This window comes from Melospiza georgiana, chromosome 30 (genome assembly GCF_028018845.1).
Source record: "Melospiza georgiana isolate bMelGeo1 chromosome 30, bMelGeo1.pri, whole genome shotgun sequence".
Lineage (NCBI taxonomy): Eukaryota > Metazoa > Chordata > Aves > Passeriformes > Passerellidae > Melospiza > Melospiza georgiana.
Genome location: NC_080459.1, coordinates 718,281 through 737,311, shown reverse-complemented (window position 1 = coordinate 737,311; position 19,031 = coordinate 718,281). Strand labels below are relative to the sequence as shown.

The window sequence follows — 19,031 nt, the reverse complement described above, 5'->3', positions numbered from 1 at the left end:
GAGGTGGGAGTGAATGTAATAACAGGGCCATGACCAGACCCTCATGTTTTTCAATGCCACATCATGTCACTGGGAGGGGCAGAACAAGGGACAGGTGTCTTCCCCATATAGATCACAGGGAAAATGGATCACGAGGGCTCTTCCCAATGTGGATCCTCCAATAATGGATGAAGTTGGGGCAGTGCACAAAATCCTGCTGCACTTGGGGCACTGGCAGGCCTTCCCTTACCGGTGCCTCCGTTGGTGACTGGTCAAGGCAGAGCTCTGGGTGAAGCTCTTCCTACACTGGTGACACTCATAGGGCCTCTTCCCAGTGTGGATGCACCGGTGGGTGACCAGGTTGCAGTTGTGCTTGAAGCCCTTCCCGCATTCAGGGCAGCAGAAGGGCCTCTCGCCAGTGTGAATCCACTTGTGGCGGAGGAGATCAGAGCTGATCCGAAACCTCTTCCCACACTCGGGACATTGATAGGGCCTCTCCCTGATGGGGATGCGTTGGTGGGTGATGAGGTTGGACTTGCGCTTGAAGCCCTTACCACAGTCAGGGCAGAAGAAAGGCCTCTCCTCGGTGTGCATCCGCTGGTGCTGGAGGAGATTGGAGCTGGTCTGAAATCTCTTCTGACACTGGGGACACTTGTAGGGCCTCTCCCCAGTGTGGATGTGTTGGTGCCTGATGAGGGCAGAGCTGCAGCTGAAGCCTTTCCCACATTCCCCACATTCCCCGGTGTGGATCATCTGGTGGCAGATCAGGGTGCTGCTCTGCCTGTAGCTCTTCCCACACTCCAAACACTTGTGGGGCTTCTCCCCATCATAAAGTTGCTCATGGGCCACCTGCTCTGAGCACTGGCTGAAGCTCTGTCCACCTTCCTGGCTCAGGGTGGGTCTTTCTTCTTCAGAGCCCCCTGGGCTGGGTTTGCAGCCTCTCCTCCTGCAGGATCTCTGGGGATTTTCCTCCCCACTGGAATTCTGCACTGTGGAGTCACTCAAAACTGCCTCTTCCACGAGTTTCTGCCAAGGAGGTTTGTTCTCTCTGGTCTCCATCCTCAGCTCCTTGTCTGGGGAAGGAAGGACAAGGAGAGGATGGGATTTGCCTCTGTGCCACAGCAGGACAGCATTGGCAGCGGGGTTCTCCTGCAGCCAGGGGCTGTGCTGGGCTGGGAGATGGAGCAGGAGAGAGGGGGAAAGGGGCACTGACTTCCTCCTCACCTGCCTGGGTATCCCGGGGCTCCTTCCTCTTCACTGCAGCCTCCTCCTCCATCCAATCAAGATTTGGGAATGGGAAATCCTGTTTTGGGAAGAAAACAGAGGGTGCGCACATTGTCTTTTATTCCGGGGGCTGTGCTGGGCTTGGAGATAGAGCAAGTGAGAGGGGGAAAGGGGTGCTGACTTCCTCCTCACCTGCCCGGGTGTCCTGGGGCTCCTTCCTCTTCCTGGCAGCCTCCTCCTCCACCCAGTCAAGACTTGGGAATGGGAAATCCTGTTTTGGGAAGAAAACAGAGGGTGCGCACATTGTCTTTTCTACTGGTTTGAAGGTAAACCAGTGTGAGAGTCTAAGTAAGAATTACAATTTAATAAGAAAATGAAGATCAAGGCAATGATACAGAAACACTGCCTTAAACTGTCAGAGTCAGGATATAACCTGACACCCTGTTGGTCAGGGTGGTGGCAGCAGTCCCATTCAATGGTGGCTGCAGTCCTGTTGGAGTGATGAATGTGATTCTGTCAAAGCAGTGATCCTACAGAAGGGTCTGGGCTTCCTCTGAAGGTCCAGTGGTGGTTATGGAGCTCTTGTCCTCTGGCAATCCAGTAGGCAAGCTGCTCCTGGTATTGCAAGCCTCAGCTTATATCCAGGTAGGAATGTTTGGATCCTCCCCCTGGACAGAGCATCCCACAATGGAATGATGGAATTTTTTCAGTCCTGCAGTGAGACTCAATGGCCCATTCACGGGAGATATCTCCCCTGGAGGGTGTTATCAGGGCTGAGTCATGGAAGAGATAAAGAACACTGCCCCACCTGTTTATAGCAGTTTATGGAGATGGGGATTGAAAACATGCATTTGGTTACATCTTGCATTGTAACCTGAAACAGTGGGGTAATCCCTGCTCAGGGGGTGAACACCTACCCCCTTACCCAAACTGGCTCAGGTGTAAAACCCCCACCCCGGGAAGGCCACACACACAGGGGACAATGTCACACTTGCCCTGCCCCATGCAAGGTCTCTGTCCCGATCACTCCCTGGCTCTCCCCCCTTTTCCCTTTCTTTCCCTCTTTCTCTCTACCTCACATTTACTGTTCAATAAAATCCACCTTTGATTTGGTTTTGTTAGCACCTTAAGTGGGGCAGAGGCATCTCTATAGCAATTTTCTTAACCATATTGCAATATTATTTTGGCACAGTGAGTTCAGGGCACTGTTTTCTGACCCAAAGTGACTTTGACCACAGCATGGTTCCCTCCTCTGAGGAGGTTGTGGTTGTCTCTGGAGGAACTCTGGGAAACTTGGATGCAGCTTCCTCTGAGTGACTTATGGGAGAGCTGATGAGAAAAATGGCCGTTGTGGGTCCGAAACGCAAAGAAAAATATTTTGTTTTCCTTGCTTGAAAAGTTTATTAAAATCACTAGAGGAAAGGGAGCAAATGTTACCAGCGAGACTGACAATGTTAATTCACCCTACAATGAGGAACACAAGGCTGCTGAAAGTCCCTCAGGAAGCCCAGCTCAAGTAGCTAAACTCCCGAATAACTCCAAAATTCAAAGTCTCAAGGGCTTTGCCAAATGTGAAAATCATTATTTTCTTCATCCCTGTCACCTTTGTGACAGCTACTAAGAGCTTCCACTTCCTTTTAATAATAACTGTATTGGGCTGAACTGTCGCAGACATTTTTCCACAGAAATCCTTTCTTTCGGATTTCTGCATCTTCGGGAGGCCAGAGGCCTCCGAAGAGAAGGTAAACAATTATTATCAGCTGCTGTGGAATGCAACAGGGACACCTTGATTGGCTCATTTTCTATGTTTATAATTAAGGGCCAATCACCAGTGCAAGCTAGGGGACTGAGTCCCTGGACACAACTTTGTTTGGGATTCTTTTCTATCTATTCTTAGCTTAGCTAGCAGCTCTGAAAATCTCTCTCTATATTCTATTCAGTATAGTCATAATGTATTATATATCATATCTTAATAAATCAAGCCTTCTGATCAAGATACAAGATTCACCGTCTCTCTATCACCAGCTGCGACCCACACAGGTCGCTGTAATACTGAACTTGCACTTTTCTTTTATTCTAACATGCCAGCAGCTTATCTGGAGCTGTGCAGGAACCAATGAAACTTGGAATTGACACAGAATTGCTTCTATTGTCAGCCGGTGCTGTGGCGGCCATGGGGTAGAGGGGTGGGAAAGGGGGGTCTGGGGTGGGAGTGGAGGAAATGCCGGGGCCGGGTGCTGAGCACAGGGCTGAGCACACAGAGATGGTTTTGTTTTTGCTGAGCTCGCACTGAGCCAAGGCCTGTCCTGCCCCTCCATCCAGTCACGCTGGGGAGGGGCTGAGGGTGTGGGGGAGTTTGGGAGAGGACACAGCCCGGACAGGTGGCCCTAGCTGACCCCAGGGATACCCCAGACCATAGGACATCATCATCAGTGTATAATGTGTGGAAAACAAGGAGGAAAGGTGGAACATTGAGGGATTTTGTCTTTCCAGGTAACACTTAGGAAGGATGGGGCCCTGTTTTACTGGTGGGCAGGGCAGCACCAAACACACAGACACTAATATAACTTAAGGAACAGGCTAATTTAGATGATGCAAATCTGCAAAAATTTTCAAAAGTTTTAGATAGGCAAAGCAAATAATCATTATTAAATAATTCCAAAAGAGAAGATATTGAAATTATTATCACACAACTCTCCATTTCTGGCTGCAGGCTCTGGAGATTCTATCTCTGCCTTCAATCAGGGTTGCATTCCCTAACCTGTCTTGGTACCAAATCTTGCTTTCTAAGGCTGGAACAGTGTCTCAGGTTTAGCTGGGTGTGTATTCAATTACCATCTGTTAAAGGTGGGGCAATTATCATCTGTTAATTAAGCAGTTTACTTTATCTCTTCCACAAGGAATCCTCCCTCCAGGCAGATATGTTCTGTTAATGGGCCATTGAGTGTCACTGATAAAAATTACATCATCCCATTGTGAGAAGCTCCGCCCAGAGGGAGGAGCCAAGCATTCTTACCTGAATATAATCTCAGATTGTGAACAACAGAGTCAGGCTTCTCCCATAGGATTCCCAGAAGAGCAGCGTTCAACTCCACTGGATCCCAGAGGAAGACCAGGCTGATTGACACTACCACTGGATGTTCAGAGGAAAACTCCACCCTTCTACAGGATCCCTGCTCCAACAAAACCACACCTTTCACTCCAGGAGCACTGCAGCCACAATTTAACAGGACCCACAGGGTGTCTATTACAGCATCCTGATGAGGTCTTCAGGGTGAGAGAAGTGGACGAGAATCTTGGTTCATGATCAGAAGGCTGGGTTTATTGATATATGATATATAATACATTATTACTATACTAAAAGGAATAAAGAGAGAAGTTGCAGAGGCTTGCTAAGCTAAGAATGGCATAGGAAAGAATGAATAACAAAGTTCTGTGTCCAGCAGAAAGCAAGGACAAACTCTCCTGTGAGTGGTCAGCAAATCCAAACACTCACAGAAGACCAATCACTGCTTCATGTGTTGCATTCCACACCAGCCGATAACAATTGTTTACATTCTTCTTCTGGGGCCTCAGCTTCCCAGAACATTAACAAATCCCAAAGAAAGGATTTCTATGAAAAAATGTCTGCGACATCTCACCTTTCTAAATTGTATAACTTAAAACGAAAAATGCTAATGTGAAATGAACAGGAAATTTCTTCACCTCTAAAATATACAATACTAACAAATCACTAAAACAATCCTAAAATTCTAAGAAAATGCAAAAAACGATGCAAAGAGAATTCAAGTCCAAGCAGCTGAGTTTCAGGAACAGTCCATGAGCTGAAGTTGTTTCTCTTGGAATATCTGAGAATCCTTTTTGGTCCTGAAACAGACTTGCTGCAAAAGTCCCATCAATGCTTATCAAAAACCATTGACAGTCATAACACAATTTCAAACAATTTCAAACAATTTGAACAATTTTTGGAATGTCCTTTTCTGGCCCTGCAATCTTCAGTGCTTCAGAGCTGCTGCCAGCTATTTTCAATCTTTTTTATTTAATTTAATTTTTTTTTTTTTAATCGAAAAGAGCAGTAGCAGAGCAGAGCCAGAGAAGGAAAGGCCCTGGGGGCCCTGGCCCATGATGGAGCAGGAACCCCAAAACTGGCCCACAAAAGGGCGGGCCAGGACTGGTAGGAGAAACCACAACTCCCAGAAACATCAGGAGGCCAAGTGATGGCCCTGGCCCAAACCCATGAAACAGGCTCTGCATTCCCACAGGCCTGCACCCTGCTGCCAGTACAATGGCAGCACGGGTGGTGACACGCTTCCTTTCCCCAAAACCACTGAGGCATGCCAGCAGTGAGGGAACAGAAGCCTTCCCCAGAAATCCCATCTGGGATCTGGAGATGTTTGTTCCCCACAGCAAACCAGCTATGGTCTCCTCCACCTGTGCCCTCTCCCTCTGCAATACAAATGCATCAGGTGTATCTTCCATCTGCCCCATGGCATCATCCCCTCCGGGCTGGGGACCAAAGGCAGAGCTTTCAGGACCCACCTGCCCCCCGCCACTAGGGCACAAGAGAGGCGGCAGAGATGGCAGCCTCCATGGGACAATCCCCGAAAAAACACCCCGCAACCCGCCGAGAATGCTGATCTTGAAAGCAGGCAGATGCACTGCCCCGGCCCCCAGCTGTCGCGCACCCCCCGCTCCACAGAAGGGGAGACGAGCCGCCGGGGCCGCTGCAGGCGCAGTCCCGGGACAACCCGAAACACTTGGAGGGGGAATCACGCTGGATGTAGGAGCAGCCGCGGGCTGCTCCGAGAGTGCCGCGGGTTCGGCGCCATCTTCAGCACCATCTGGGACAGGGACCGTCTCGGCTTGAGGCAGCAGGAAGGCCGGTGGAAGTGGCAGGGGGGCTGGAGCCAGGGAGGACCTCTCCTCTTCTGAGCGGGAAGCAGCAGACGTGGTTTCGTTGCCTAGCATCAATGACTCAGCAGGGGCCGAAACTGCAAACAGCAGCACAGCCGGGAGGGGCGGCGACGAAACAGCCACGGGTGGCGCGGAGTCTCCGTTTTCGCCGAGCGTCTCCTACCCACATGGGCGCAGGCGCAGGAAATGCTATTTCTGCATTCTCAGATGCAGGCGGGGAAGCCGGTGAAGCCACGGGCGGGACCGCCTGGAGAGGCGGAGACGGGATCGCCCGGAGTGGTGGCCGCACCTGCGGGGCAGGTCTTGGAGGCGGCCGCAGGGCTGGCAGGGGCAGGGGGGCCTTGGGGACCGGTACCACCCCCATCTCTGAGTGGGGTGGGGCTCAAGAGACCAGCTGTGGCAGGCCTGTCCACTCCCATCCCCCCTGTGGTGTTAGAAAAGAAATGAAATGTAGCAAAATATTTAATTATAGTGAGTTGTGTGTGAACTGGTTTGTTAAAAAGTAGTTTTGTAGCCGTTGAAAAGTGTATTGAGTTTTGTGTGTAACCTAGCAGGTAGTCTTAGGGATTTAATAAATAATTAAACTAGTGCAGGAAAGTAAGAATGCTAACCTGTCTGGAGGCAGCATACAATGCTCTTAGAATAAGATAAGCAGAGGATTAATGATCTTGTTTGTGAACCAAGGAATGTATCACAAGGGGTCTGTGACCAGGCAAGGGGAACGGGGAAACTGTTTCTTGGAGACTTTGATGTGAATTGCATGTATAAGAGGGAAGCACCCATACGTGAATTTGGGGGCTCGGGTTTTAGGGACGTGAGTCCCCCAAGCTCCCCGGGCCCTTAATAAAGCACCCACAAAACTTATCCAAGTTTTGTGTCATTTATCAATCGGGCAACAGTTTTCTGGCGACCGCGGCAGGACTCCAAGGGCTGCTGGGGCGGTTCGCGTCCCGATCCACTCCAAGCCGGCACCGAGCACTTCTCGGGGAGACTTCGGTCGTGCCTGACACCCCGTGCCTGTTGGACAACTGCCAAGGTAAGCCCGAAAGTGCTTTATATTGGAAAAAGGTGATAATTGGATTTGGACTTGGTGGTTGGTAAAAAAAGCCTAGGCTCCAGCCATAAGATGTCTAAGGACGCAGGACCAGAACTCACCTCCTGTTTGTTTTAGGGAAGGACGGCGAGAAGGTAAATTGGTTTAAGGTATATTGGTTTATTGGGATTAAAGGTGGAATTAAAGGTTATAATATGATGTCTTTTAAAACTTTTAAAACCTTAGTGCAAGCCAATGGTAAAATACCTGGAAATACACCCTTAGGTTGTATATTGAAACGGTGGAAAAGTGAAGGGTATTATCAAGAATTGAATAAAAGTAAAATGATAGATTTTTGTAATCATTGATGGCCTGAATATGAGATTGGGGAAGCGGGATGGCCGGTGAATGGTACACTGGAATTGGGGATAATGGAATCTTTGATGCAATTTTTAAGGAGAAATGAGAAATGGGATGAAATACCATATTTGGATTTGTTTTTCGTTTTATATCGGAAAGAGGAATGGCAAAAGGAATGTGGTATTTTGGTTTTAGAAGTGAATGATGAAAGGGAGTGTGTGGGATGTAAAGAAAGAAAGGAACGTAATTTGTATCCTTCAGTCGAGGAAGATTTGTCTTATTGTATAGCACCTCCGAGGGTTCCGGTTGCTCCTAATGTGCCCCCTGCTCCCCCTGCGGATATAGCTATAAAAACGGGATCTAGTGAGAGTGATAGTGATGGTGGTGATGGTGAAAAGAATGAGTGTGTTAAAAGAACTCCGTTAGCAGGGTGGACTCGCAAGGGAAGGAAGGGGCAGAAGGGGCCACAGTTAATTGCGCCGTTAAGGGAAGCTGTGGGACCACAGGGAGAGAGGATACCTATAAAGGTGTCTTTCTCCCCCGGGGATTTGGTAATATGGAAGCAATCAGCGGGGAGTTATCGGGAGGATCCTGAAAGGGTGGCAAGGGTGGTTAAAATGGTAATAAACACTCAGAATCTGGACTGGAATGATTTACAGGTATTATTAGATACTATAATGGATTCCACGGAAAAGGAAATGGTTATTAGAGCCACTAGAGAAAAGGCTCGTGAGGAAATTCGGTTGAGACAACTAAATGAGACAGTTGATGAATTGGTACCAAGTGAGGAACCTAAGTGGGACCCAAACTCTACGGGAGGAATAAGGGCTGTAAAACGATATCAGGAGTTGTTGGTGGAAGGAATTAGGACAGGAATACCTAAGACTATGAACTGGTCTAAGTTGTATTCGGTCAAGCAGGACAAGAATGAGTCTCCGTCTGCCTTTTTAGAACGATTAAAAGACATGGCTCGGAAGTTTACTAATTTAGATGTAGATGATCAATCAGGAAAACTTCAATTGGCATTGTTGTTTATGGGGCAATCACAAGAGGATATTAGGGAAAAGTTACAAAAGCTGGAAGGAGAGGATACCAGGAGTCTGGATAAAATGCTGGAGGTAGCGTGGAAGGTATACAACAACAGGGAAAAAGAACCTGCAAAAAGACAACAAGCTAGTATTCTGGCTGTAATGCAACAGACAGGGCCAGGAGGAAGACCCATTAGGGGTCGAGGTCGGGGAGGAGCTAATAGCGGACAAACGGGGTTGGCAAGAGTTCAGGGAGGATTTGGGTTTGCACCTAACATGGGGAGGTTGGATCCCAACCAGTGTGCATTTTGCCGACAGTTGGGACACTGGAAAAATGAATGCCTGGTTAGAGGAGGTATGGGCATGGGAAACATGGGATTAAGGACAGGTCCAATGGGGAATGCTCCTGTGGGAGGATTCACGGGAGGACCAGCAGAAGTCGCTCAAGCACTAGTTTTGGGAAACTATCAGAATCAAAGCTGACTAGAAAAGGATTTAAGGGTAGTTTTAGAAATAGATGGAAAGGATCAAGAATTTATGGTAGACACTGGAGCTACTTATTCTGTACTCAATAGACGATTGGGACCTTTGAGTGACACAACGGTACAGGTGGTGGGGGCAACAGAGAAGCTAGAGGAACAACCATTTTTACAACATTTAAATCTTAGGTTTGGGGGGAAGGAATTAGATCACCAATTTTTGTATATGCCAAACTGCCCCACACCCCTTCTTGGCAGAGACCTGTTGTCCCGACTTAATGTGAAAATAATATTTGAAGGGGGAAGGGTGAAATTGGAAATACCTGAGGAACAAATAGCAGGCATTTTTGTGATCAAGGAAGTGAATGCCTCTCCTATTCCAGAAGAAACTGAGCAGGCTGTAGTACCCTGGGTATGGGAGTCAGGGGTCCCCGGAAAATCTAAAGCTGCACAGCCAGTAAAGGTGGAACTAAAGGAAGGGGCCTGACCAGTGAGGATAAAGCAATATCCCTTGAAGCTTGAGGCAAGGAGGGGAGTAGCCCCGTTAATTAAACAATTTTTGGTTCAAGGAATATTACAGGAATGTGAATCGGAGTATAATACTCCAATTTTTCCAGTAAAGAAACCTAGTGGTAAGTACCGTTTGGTACAGGACTTAAGGGCTATTAATGAAATAGTGAAAGACATACATCCAGTTGTTGCTAATCCTTAGACCTTGTGAACATCTGTGTCAGAGGAGTTTAAATGGTTCTCAGTGACTGACCTTAAAAACGCCTTCTTCTGCATCCCACTGGCAGTAGAGTAGGAAATATTTTGCCTTCGAGTGGGAGTGTCCTGATTTTGGGAGAAAGAAGCAGCCCTACTATTTTTGGAATCCAACTGGCCAAGGAGCTGGAGGAATGGAAGATAACCCAGGTAGCAATATCCCCATCCTTGTATGTAGTCCAGCAGTACGTGGACGACATCTTTCTGGCTACTAAGGATAGGGAAATGTGTGTGGAATTAACAATTAAATTACTCAACATGCTTGGCCAAGCTGGATATCGGGTTTCTAAGGAAAAAGCTGAATTGGTCAAAAATAGTGTTATTTACCTCGGTTGTGAGATCACACAAGGGCAGAGACGTTTGGGAGTAAACCGAATAGAGGCAATATGTGCTATTCCTTTGCCTCGTAACCATCAGGAATTGAGATCTTTTCTAGGAATGGTGGGATGGTGTCGACTGTGGATCATGAATTTCGGTCTCCTAGCCAAGTCACTATAGGAGGCCTTGAAGCAGCATCGATTGGAGTGGACGACACAGCAAAAGAAGGCCTTCCAGGAATTGAAGCAGGCACTAAAGGAGGCCCCAGCCCTAGGACTCCCTGACCTGACCAAGGAATTCCAGTTGTACATGAATGAGAGGCAAAAACTGGCATTGGGGGTCCTCACCCAGAAGGTGGGATCCTGGAAGAGGCCAGTGGGATACTTCTCTAAACAACTGGATTCGGTAAGTTCCAGGTAGCCCTCATGTTTACAAGCCGTGGCGGCAACAATAATTCTTATTCAAGAGGCCCGGAAATTGACTTTGAGGGCAAAAATGAAAGTGTTCCCCATATGGTCACGGCCATTTTGGAGCAAAAGGGGGGTCAGTGGCTATCATCCAGTCGAATGTTGCAATACCAGGCCATCCTGAGAGAACAGGATGATATTGAAATAAGGACTACTAATCATGTTAATCCAGCAGAGTTTTTACGCAGTGACCAGGAGGCTGGGGGACTGGTGCATCATTGCGTAGAGGTAATTGAACAAGTATATGCCAGCAAACCTGACCTAAAGGATGAACCATTGGAAAAACCTGAATGGGAACTATACACTGATGGATCCAGTTTTGTCGAGAATGGGACTCGCTATGCCGGGTATGCAGTGGTAAGATTGGATCAGGTAATAGAGGCAAAGGCTTTGTTACCTGGAACTTGGGCCCAGAAGGCAGAGGTGATTGGACTCACCAGAGCCCTGTATTTGAGCAAGGACAAAAGGGTTAATATCTGGACAGATTCTAAATATGCCTTTGGTGTGGTTCATGTACATGAAACGTTATGGAAGGAAAGGGGGCTTTTGAATTCACAGGGAACCAACATCAAGCACCGGGAAGAAGTGATACAGCTACTGGATGTGGTACACAGTCCCAAAGCAGTTGCAGTAATGCATGTTAGAGGACATCAGACTGTGGAAGGAGACGTTTACAGAGGAAATCGATTTGCTGATGTTATAGCACGGCAAGTGGCACGGGAAGTATGGACTCAAATGGCATTGGTATAAGAACAAATCCGGCTACCCCATACCTGAATCAGGAGCCCAAATATTCAATAGAAGATGGAAAACTAATAAACTTGCTAGGGGCACAGAAGAATCAACTTGGGTGGTACGTTACACCAATGGGACAAATAGTGGTACCTACCGGCATAATGAAATTTATTTTGGAATCAGAACATAATAAATGTCATTGGGGGGCAGAAGTATTGGTAAAATTTTTGAAGAATGAGATAATCTCTAATCAGATGTTAACAATGGCAAAAAGAGTTAATGCAATGTGCCCGGTATGTTTGAAAAATAATCCAGTAGTTACGAGACAAATACAAATGGGAAAGTTGCAAGTCGGGCCACAACCAGGAGATTACTGGCAAGTTGATTTTTCTGAATTGCCTAGGGCACAGGGATACAGATACTTGTTAGTGTACATATGTACATTCTCAGGGTGGCCGGAAGCTTTTCCATGTAGAACTAATCAGGCTAAGGAGGTGGTAAAAACCTTGTTAAAAGAAATAATACCAAGATTTGGAGTACCTTTAGGATTGTCATCAGATAGGGGTCCACATTTTATAGCCGGGGTAGTGCAGGAATTAGCACGAATGTTAGATATAACCTGGAATTTGCATACCCCCTGGAGACCTCAGTCTAGTGGGCAGGTGGAAAGGATGAATCAAACCCTGAAAGGACAAATCAAAAAGATTTGCCAGGAAGATAAACTGCACTGGCCTCAAGCTTTGCCTTTGGCCCTACTCAGGATTCGAATTAAACCAAGGGAAAAGGTAGGCATAAGTCCATATGAGATATTATATGGCAAACCATATCATGCAACTGTATTAAAAGGGGAGGTACATGTGAGTGGGGACCAGGCGATTGCAGAGTATGTTATGTCACTTAATAAGATCTTGAATTCTTTAAGATATACGTTACAGTGGAATAGACCACTCATGCTGGAGAATTCTGTCCACGACATCCAGCCTGGGGACCAGGTGTACGTCAAGAAGTGGATCACGGATCCGCTATGGGAATCATGGAGCGGACCCCACCAGGTGATGATGACGACCTACACGGCGGTCAAGGTCCAGGGGATGGATGCTTGGATCCATTAGACCAGGGTAAAGAAGGCACCATCCAATGGGAAACCCAGATAGTGTCTCTAACCCGGATGATCTTCCGTGGCCGCCTTCTTAATTATATTACTGCTAGTGATCATGAGACTAGTACCCGTTCAAGGGTCTACTCTAGTACAGGTTGAAGAAACAAAGGTTACAGTCATGGAAGGGATGGATGTTCAATTAACTTGTGTTATCTTTGACAGCCAGAAAGTTGAGGCCGGTGAAGTTATTCCAATATGGCAACGGGGGGCTGAAAGAAGCCGAGGCAAGATGGGAGTCGATTGGGATCAGGATAAACAACAAGGAAACACGGTACTGAATCTTACCAAGGTAACCACAAACGATACGGGAGAATATACATGTTTGGTCAAAATACGGGATAGTTTTGATTACAAAAGAGTGAGTATGAGGGTTTTGCCACGGACAGGGATCGTGCTGAAAACATAAAGGTTAATCCAGTATCAATGGCAGTGGACATGTGGGATGGGCCACCTCTCAGAATAAATTTTTCCTTCCTAGTAAGATCAAGATATCAAAGGAACCTTTGGGTCAAATGGTGGAAGCAAAATAGGGAACTGACCTGGGACAGAATAGAGGACGGGACCAGTTGGTGGGAGAAGGAAGGCAAAGGTTGTGGGTGGTTGACTGTCACTAATCCTAGAATAGGAAATGCATGGTGGAGGCATGACAGAATGATGTTATCCTTACAGAGACACGGTAGAAGGAGTAGACGGGAGGTTAATGATACAATAGAATGAAATACTGAGCAGGAAAACTTAGTGGTAGGATTAATCAGAGATTTTGGGATCATGCAGAATGTGACTAAAATTACACCTTGCCTGCCATTACCACAGGCTGCAGGTGAACCAATTCCCTGGGGAATAATACCGGTAACCAAAATGCCTGAAACATTCAAGAATGTTTCATGGTCCTGCCAGTCAGTTCCCAAACCAGTAGATGTATGGAGGGATTTGTGTATGACCATTCGGGCTATGACTAGAGAGGAATGTGAAAAGAAATCCAATCATTATGGTTGGATTCAAAATACCAGGAGGTGTTTAATTGCAACCCCAATAGATGAGCCATGCAATACAGTACGAATAAGAACGAAATCCCAACGAAATGAGATGAGTTGTCAGAATGTCACACAGAATTTTGACACCTGGAATAGTTGGAAGACATTATGGGGACCTAGTGTTTTGGAACACTATAATTACCTTGGGGAAGTACAATGGTGCATCCAATGGTCAGGAGTAAAGAATAAGTCACATTATAGGGCCCTTACCACGTCTACATCTTCCTGAGAGTTCAGACTGCAGAAAGAGGATTGGAATTGTACTGAAGTTTTTACATGTGATACACCGGAAGACCAAATTGGATTGGTACCGGTGAAAATGGCATAAAAGTGGGGATGTGAGTGTAGGGGGTATGATCACACAGTTAGCAGAGAGTCCATGGATGGGCCTATGGATTGCAGATATACTACTATGCATAGCCCTGGAAATTTAGTCTGGGTGTTGGGACACGGACAATGGACCACACATCTACCTCTAGATGGATCAGTAACACAAATCACCCTAGGGGTTCCCACATTGTGTCCATACTGGAAACAGAATAGATTGATCCAAAGGAAAGGACTCAGAAAGAGGGAAGAATCCCTAGAGGAGCAGTGGCATGAACCTGGCTCAGGAGTACAATTTGGATGGATATTGGAGTCATTATTCCCTCCGGTAGTGACATATCGAAACGGGGAAATGCTCAACAATTTGTTAGGACAGACAGAAAGGTTGGCAGCAGCTACTAAGAAGGGATTTAAAGATCTAAATTTGCAATTGCAAGCTACATCAAGAATGACCCTACAAAATAGAATGGCATTGGATTTGCTACTGTTAAAAGAGCATGGAGTTTGTGGTTACCTGAGTAGGAGAATAGATCATTGCTGTGTACACATTCCAAATGTTACACTTGAAGTTGAGGAAGATATTTCTCAACTGGCAGAAGTGGAAACAAAAACCAAGGAAATTGAAAGGGAAGCACAGCATAATTGGATAGGAGCAGTATTTGATTCTTTGGGGCTTCACCTGTCTGGCTGGATTATGTCTGCTATACAGTATGTACTAATGTTTTTAGTATTTTTAGTGACTATATGGATTGTATATAGATGCCTCTTAGGTGTGATCGAAAAGGAAAAGAGGCTATCTCTCCGGTTGCTGAAGGCGATGACCCGCAGGCGGCAGAATGAAGAACACTCCCCACCTCATTATGAAGATGTTACTGTCAATACTGTTGATTGAGCATCCTTGCAGCAGGACTGAAGGATGCTCAAAAGGGGGGAAATGTCAGAAAAGAAATGAAATTTAGCAAAATATTTAATTATAGTGAGTTGTGTGTGAACTGGTTTGTTAAAAAGTAGTTTTGTAGCCGTTGAAAAGTGTGTTGAGATTTGTGTGTAACCTAGCAGGTAGTCTTAGGGATTTAATAAATAATTAAACTAGTGCAGGAAAGTAAGAATGCTAACATGTGAATACGTGAATCTGGGGGCTCGGGTTTTAGGGACATGAGTCCCCCAAGCTCCCCGGGCCCTTAATAAAGCACCCACAAAACTTATCCGAGTTTTGTGTCATTTATCAATCGGGCAACAGCGGGGGAGAAGGTGGGGGGAAAGAGAAGGTTCCATCCGCGCATGCGCCAGAGAAAGAGTAAAAAAAAACTTCGCGCGGCAAAGTTTCATACCCCCCTGACGTGAAGCAGTGGGGGCTGGGAAGCAGAATGTCATCCCCCACTGCGTCTTCTCCCGCTGAATTTGGGGGAAATGGAGACAACCCATAGAAATCCATGGAAAAACAGCTGCTCTCCATTTCAAAACTGGGAAGAGCTTTCTAAATGCTGGGTAGACAGGAGGGAAGTCGCACCCCTGACCCCAAATGAGTCCATGCAAAATAGAGTCCATGCATTCCCACATGAAAACATCCAAGGCATATAGGACATCAGTAAAGAACCCAAAAGCTTTGCCCATGGAAAGAACTCACAGAGATTTGTTTTTGACAAGAAAAATCCATCCTCTCTACACCATCTTTGCCAGAGGGCAATAAGGTTTTCCTCTGAAGGAGAGAACTGAACCTCTTCCTCCAAGGCATGTGTCCCCCATACGAACAGCCCCAAACTTCTAGGGCGGGTTCATCAGGAAAAGAAAAGCCAACAGTGCTTTTTGAAAGAGTTCAGCATGCTCTGGCCTGCTCCACGGTTCTGCTCCTCTTTTCGAACATCCTGAAGATTTTCCATAAGAAGGTTCACCTGTGGTCAGCCTTGGCTGTGAACTATGTCCAAATCAGGATCTTCAGTTGTTCAGCTCCTGGCTTAAATCCACTTCTGTGGTCGCTTCAAAGCCACCATCAAATGCTACACATACAGGATTTTACACAATGAAGCAATTTGCTCCTCTGGTCTTATCAAATTAATTTTTGCTCTGACACGAGGGGTCACCAAATATTACAGCGACCTGATGAAGGTCTTCAGGGTGTTATGTTTGCCCAATTATCCCATCATAAAAAGGACAAACAATATTAAAAGTAGAAACAATTTTAATTAAATAGCTTAGAAAATATATAAACAAGGGATAATTTGGTTCAAATAATAGTGCATATGCAAAAACAACCGCGGGGTACGGAGTGCAGGGTTCAATGACCCTTGCCACTTCACATAGGAGCTTGCCAAGTGAAAGTCACCCCTTATATGCCATGTCTCAATGCCATCTCCTCCTATTTTCGGTTTGTCACTTTTCTGTCTCTGCCCTCCTCACCACCCTTACCACGCATGCGCCACCACTCGGTTTGGTGGTCGCACAAGTCTTTGGGGGTCGTTGCTGATGAAGGCCCTGTAGTCTTCTTTGTTGTCCTTTAATTCACCTTTGGGTTACACACGCCCATCAAGCCAGTACAATGTAAGCCAAGACTAACATATCACTGCATCTACATATCAAGACAATAAATCCCTTATAATTAGCATTTTCTTGCTCATTTTTAGCAATTGTATCTTCAGCTTCTTTCCTGTGGTCCTTGAAAACATATGCTGAGAAGGGGGGGGTGGGTGGAGCCCCTCCTTTCCCTCTCTTCTTTGGCATTACAACTTTTAACTATTAACTATTTCATTAATCTCAAATATTAATTACTGTATCAATATTTATTACTGTTTCAATTTTTATCAGCACGAATCATACCTATTTATCACAAGGGTGAGAGAAGTGGACGAGGATCTTGGTTCATGATCAGAAGGCTGGATTTATTGATATATGACATATAATACATTATAACTATACTAAAAAGAATAAAGAGAAAAGTTGCAGAGGCTTGCTAAGCTAAGAATAGAAAGAAAAGAATGAATAACAAAGTTCTGTGTCCAGCAGAAAGCAAGGACCAACTCTCCCGTGAGTGGTCAGCAAATCCAAACACTCACAGAAGACCAATCACAGGTGCTCCTGTTACATTCCACATCAGCAGATAATTATTGTTTATATTTTTTCTTCTGGGGCTCCCGCTTCTCAGAAAGGACAAATCCTAAAAGAGAGGATTTTATGAAAAAATGTCTGCGACATCCTTCCTTGAAATGTTTTTTAAAATCACAGGAGGAAGGGGAGCAAATTATACCAGCGAGACTGACAAGTTTCATTCACCCCATGGCGAGGAACACAAGGCTGCTAAAAGTCCTACAAGAAGCTCAGCTCAAGTAGCTAAATTCCCAAATAACTCCTGAATTCCCAGGCTTGAGTGCTTTGCGAAATGTGAGAATCATTTTTCTCTTCATCCCTGTCACCTTTGTAACAGCTACAAAGAGTTTACTTTCCTTTTAATGATATCTGTATTGGGCTGAATTTACACTTTTATCAGAATGTGCTAGCAGCTGAGCTGGAGCTGTGCAGGAACCAGTGGAACTTGGAATTGCCACAAAATTGCTTGTAGTGTCAGTTTATTAATGTTTGGGATTTGTTTGCATTTTCATCACACGTGACTTGCGGGAAAATCAAATATTCATCAAAGTGATTTATGCAGAGTCAAGTTTGATTTCTGCCAAATTATTTTGTCCAGTGCCCAGGGCATGCTGAAGGGGTCTCTGTGCCTCTCGCCCTGGGGGATGTTTGGCAAGGGTTTGGGGGGGTTGTCCCTGTCCCTGTCACCACAGGCCATTCCCCAGGGAGTCTCCATCATTCTCACCCCAGGGAATGCCTGGGGGGTCTCCCTCCCTCTCATCCCTGCCCCTGTGCCAGGGGGTGCTCAGGGCAGTCTCTGTCCCTCTCAGCCCAGGGGATGCTTGGGGGTCTCTGTCCCCTCACCCTGGGGGATGCTCGGGGGGTCGCCATCCCTCTGGCCTCAGGCAATGCCTGTGCAGGGCTGGGGACCAGGGGCTCTGTGTCCCTCTCACCGCTGAGGGTGCTCGGGGCTGGGGGGGCTCTCCGACCTTCTCACCCCTGGGGAGGCTGGGGGGGTCTCTGTCCCTCTCAGTCCTGGTGTGACCCCACCCAAACATCATCGGGGTCAGAGGGACAGAGACACCCCCAAACCCCCAGAAGGGCTGAACCTGGGATTTGGTTTGGGGCTGAGGATTTAGGAAGGGGCTGGAACTGAGGCTAGGTTGGAGTTGGGGCTGAGATTTGGATTAGAGCTGGGATTGGGGTTAAGGCTAGACATGGGATTAACTTTAGGGCTGGGGTTGGGATTCAGTCTGGGGCTAAACAAGTTTGGCATTGGGATGAGAATAAATACAGAACTGTAAGTGTGTCTAAACATGGAGTGAGATTGAGACCAGGATCAGGGTCAGGTTTGGGACTGAGTTCACCCAGAACAGGACAGGGGAGATCTCATGCAGGATGTCCCTGGCATCATCCCAGCCCTCCTCAGGCACCTCCAAACATGGGGGGCAGCTGTGTGCTCCAAGATCCAGGTGCTCCCATGCTGCCCCTCAATACCAGGCGAGCATTCCCTGAGGGCAGCCCTGACTGTGACCCTTAGGGCTCTGGGATCAGCCCTCATATCCCTGTGGGAGCAGCAGCAGACAGGATGAGAGATTCCCCCGCCCTGTTTTTCCTGTAGAAGGGTGAAGTCCATCTGCCCTTTTCTTCTGGTGTCTCCTCCTCTCCTCAGCTGAGGATGTCAAACTCCCCAGGAGCAGGAAAATCCCCATTCCCTCTTTCCTTGTGGCTGCAGCCTGGAACATCCACCCAGAGTTAAGGACTTTCTGACAGCCCTGCTGAATGACACTGGCAAGAGGTTTGTGAGAAGGGGAAGAAATTGTATTTTGACAGTAAATAAAAGGTGCAAAATTATTCCTTTCTGTTATATTCCTTTTCAGTCAGTTCTGGTCTGTTTTCAGAGTGCCACCTTCTCAGCTGAGTGTGTTTGTGCCCTCTTTTCTCTCCTGCCTCTCTTTATCTGCCCTGTTTCTCTCTCAGTGTCTCCCTTGACCCAGGGCAGCTCATACCAAAGACCGTGCCTGGATTTAATTCCCAATTCAGCCGCTACAACAACCATGGGTGAAGTTATGAAGGCTGGCAGTGAAATGCCACTGTAAGATCTTGCTCCACTTGGCTTTTGGCTCCTTCTTGACAGCTTTGCCCTCAA

General features: G+C 46.8%; 1 protein-coding gene across 1 annotated transcript; it reads right to left on the bottom strand.

Moving 5' to 3' along the window:
- Positions 1 to 225: 225 nt before the first annotated feature.
- LOC131094590 (zinc finger protein 239-like) lies at positions 226 to 6,481 on the bottom strand. Its single transcript, XM_058042248.1, has 3 exons — positions 6,407 to 6,481; positions 5,977 to 6,276; positions 226 to 828 (listed from the first exon to the last, which is right to left on the bottom strand). The coding sequence occupies exons 1-3, from the start codon at positions 6,479 to 6,481 to the stop codon at positions 226 to 228; spliced, it is 978 nt and encodes a 325-aa protein (XP_057898231.1).
- Between the last annotated feature and the right edge of the window lie 12,550 nt (positions 6,482 to 19,031).

Excerpts from the sequence above, each read along its gene's own strand:
- LOC131094590 (XM_058042248.1), bottom strand. The coding sequence starts at position 6,481 with ATGGGGGTGGTACCGGTCCCCAAGGCCCCCCTGCCCCTGCCAGCCCTG. Across the intron at positions 6,277-6,406 it reads CTCCAAGACCTGCCCCGCAG|GAGACGCTCGGCGAAAACGG; the intron begins GTGCGGCCACCA and ends CCATGTGGGTAG. Across the intron at positions 829-5,976 it reads CGGCTGCTCCTACATCCAGC|GTGGCCCATGAGCAACTTTA; the intron begins GTGATTCCCCCT and ends TGCTCAGAGCAG.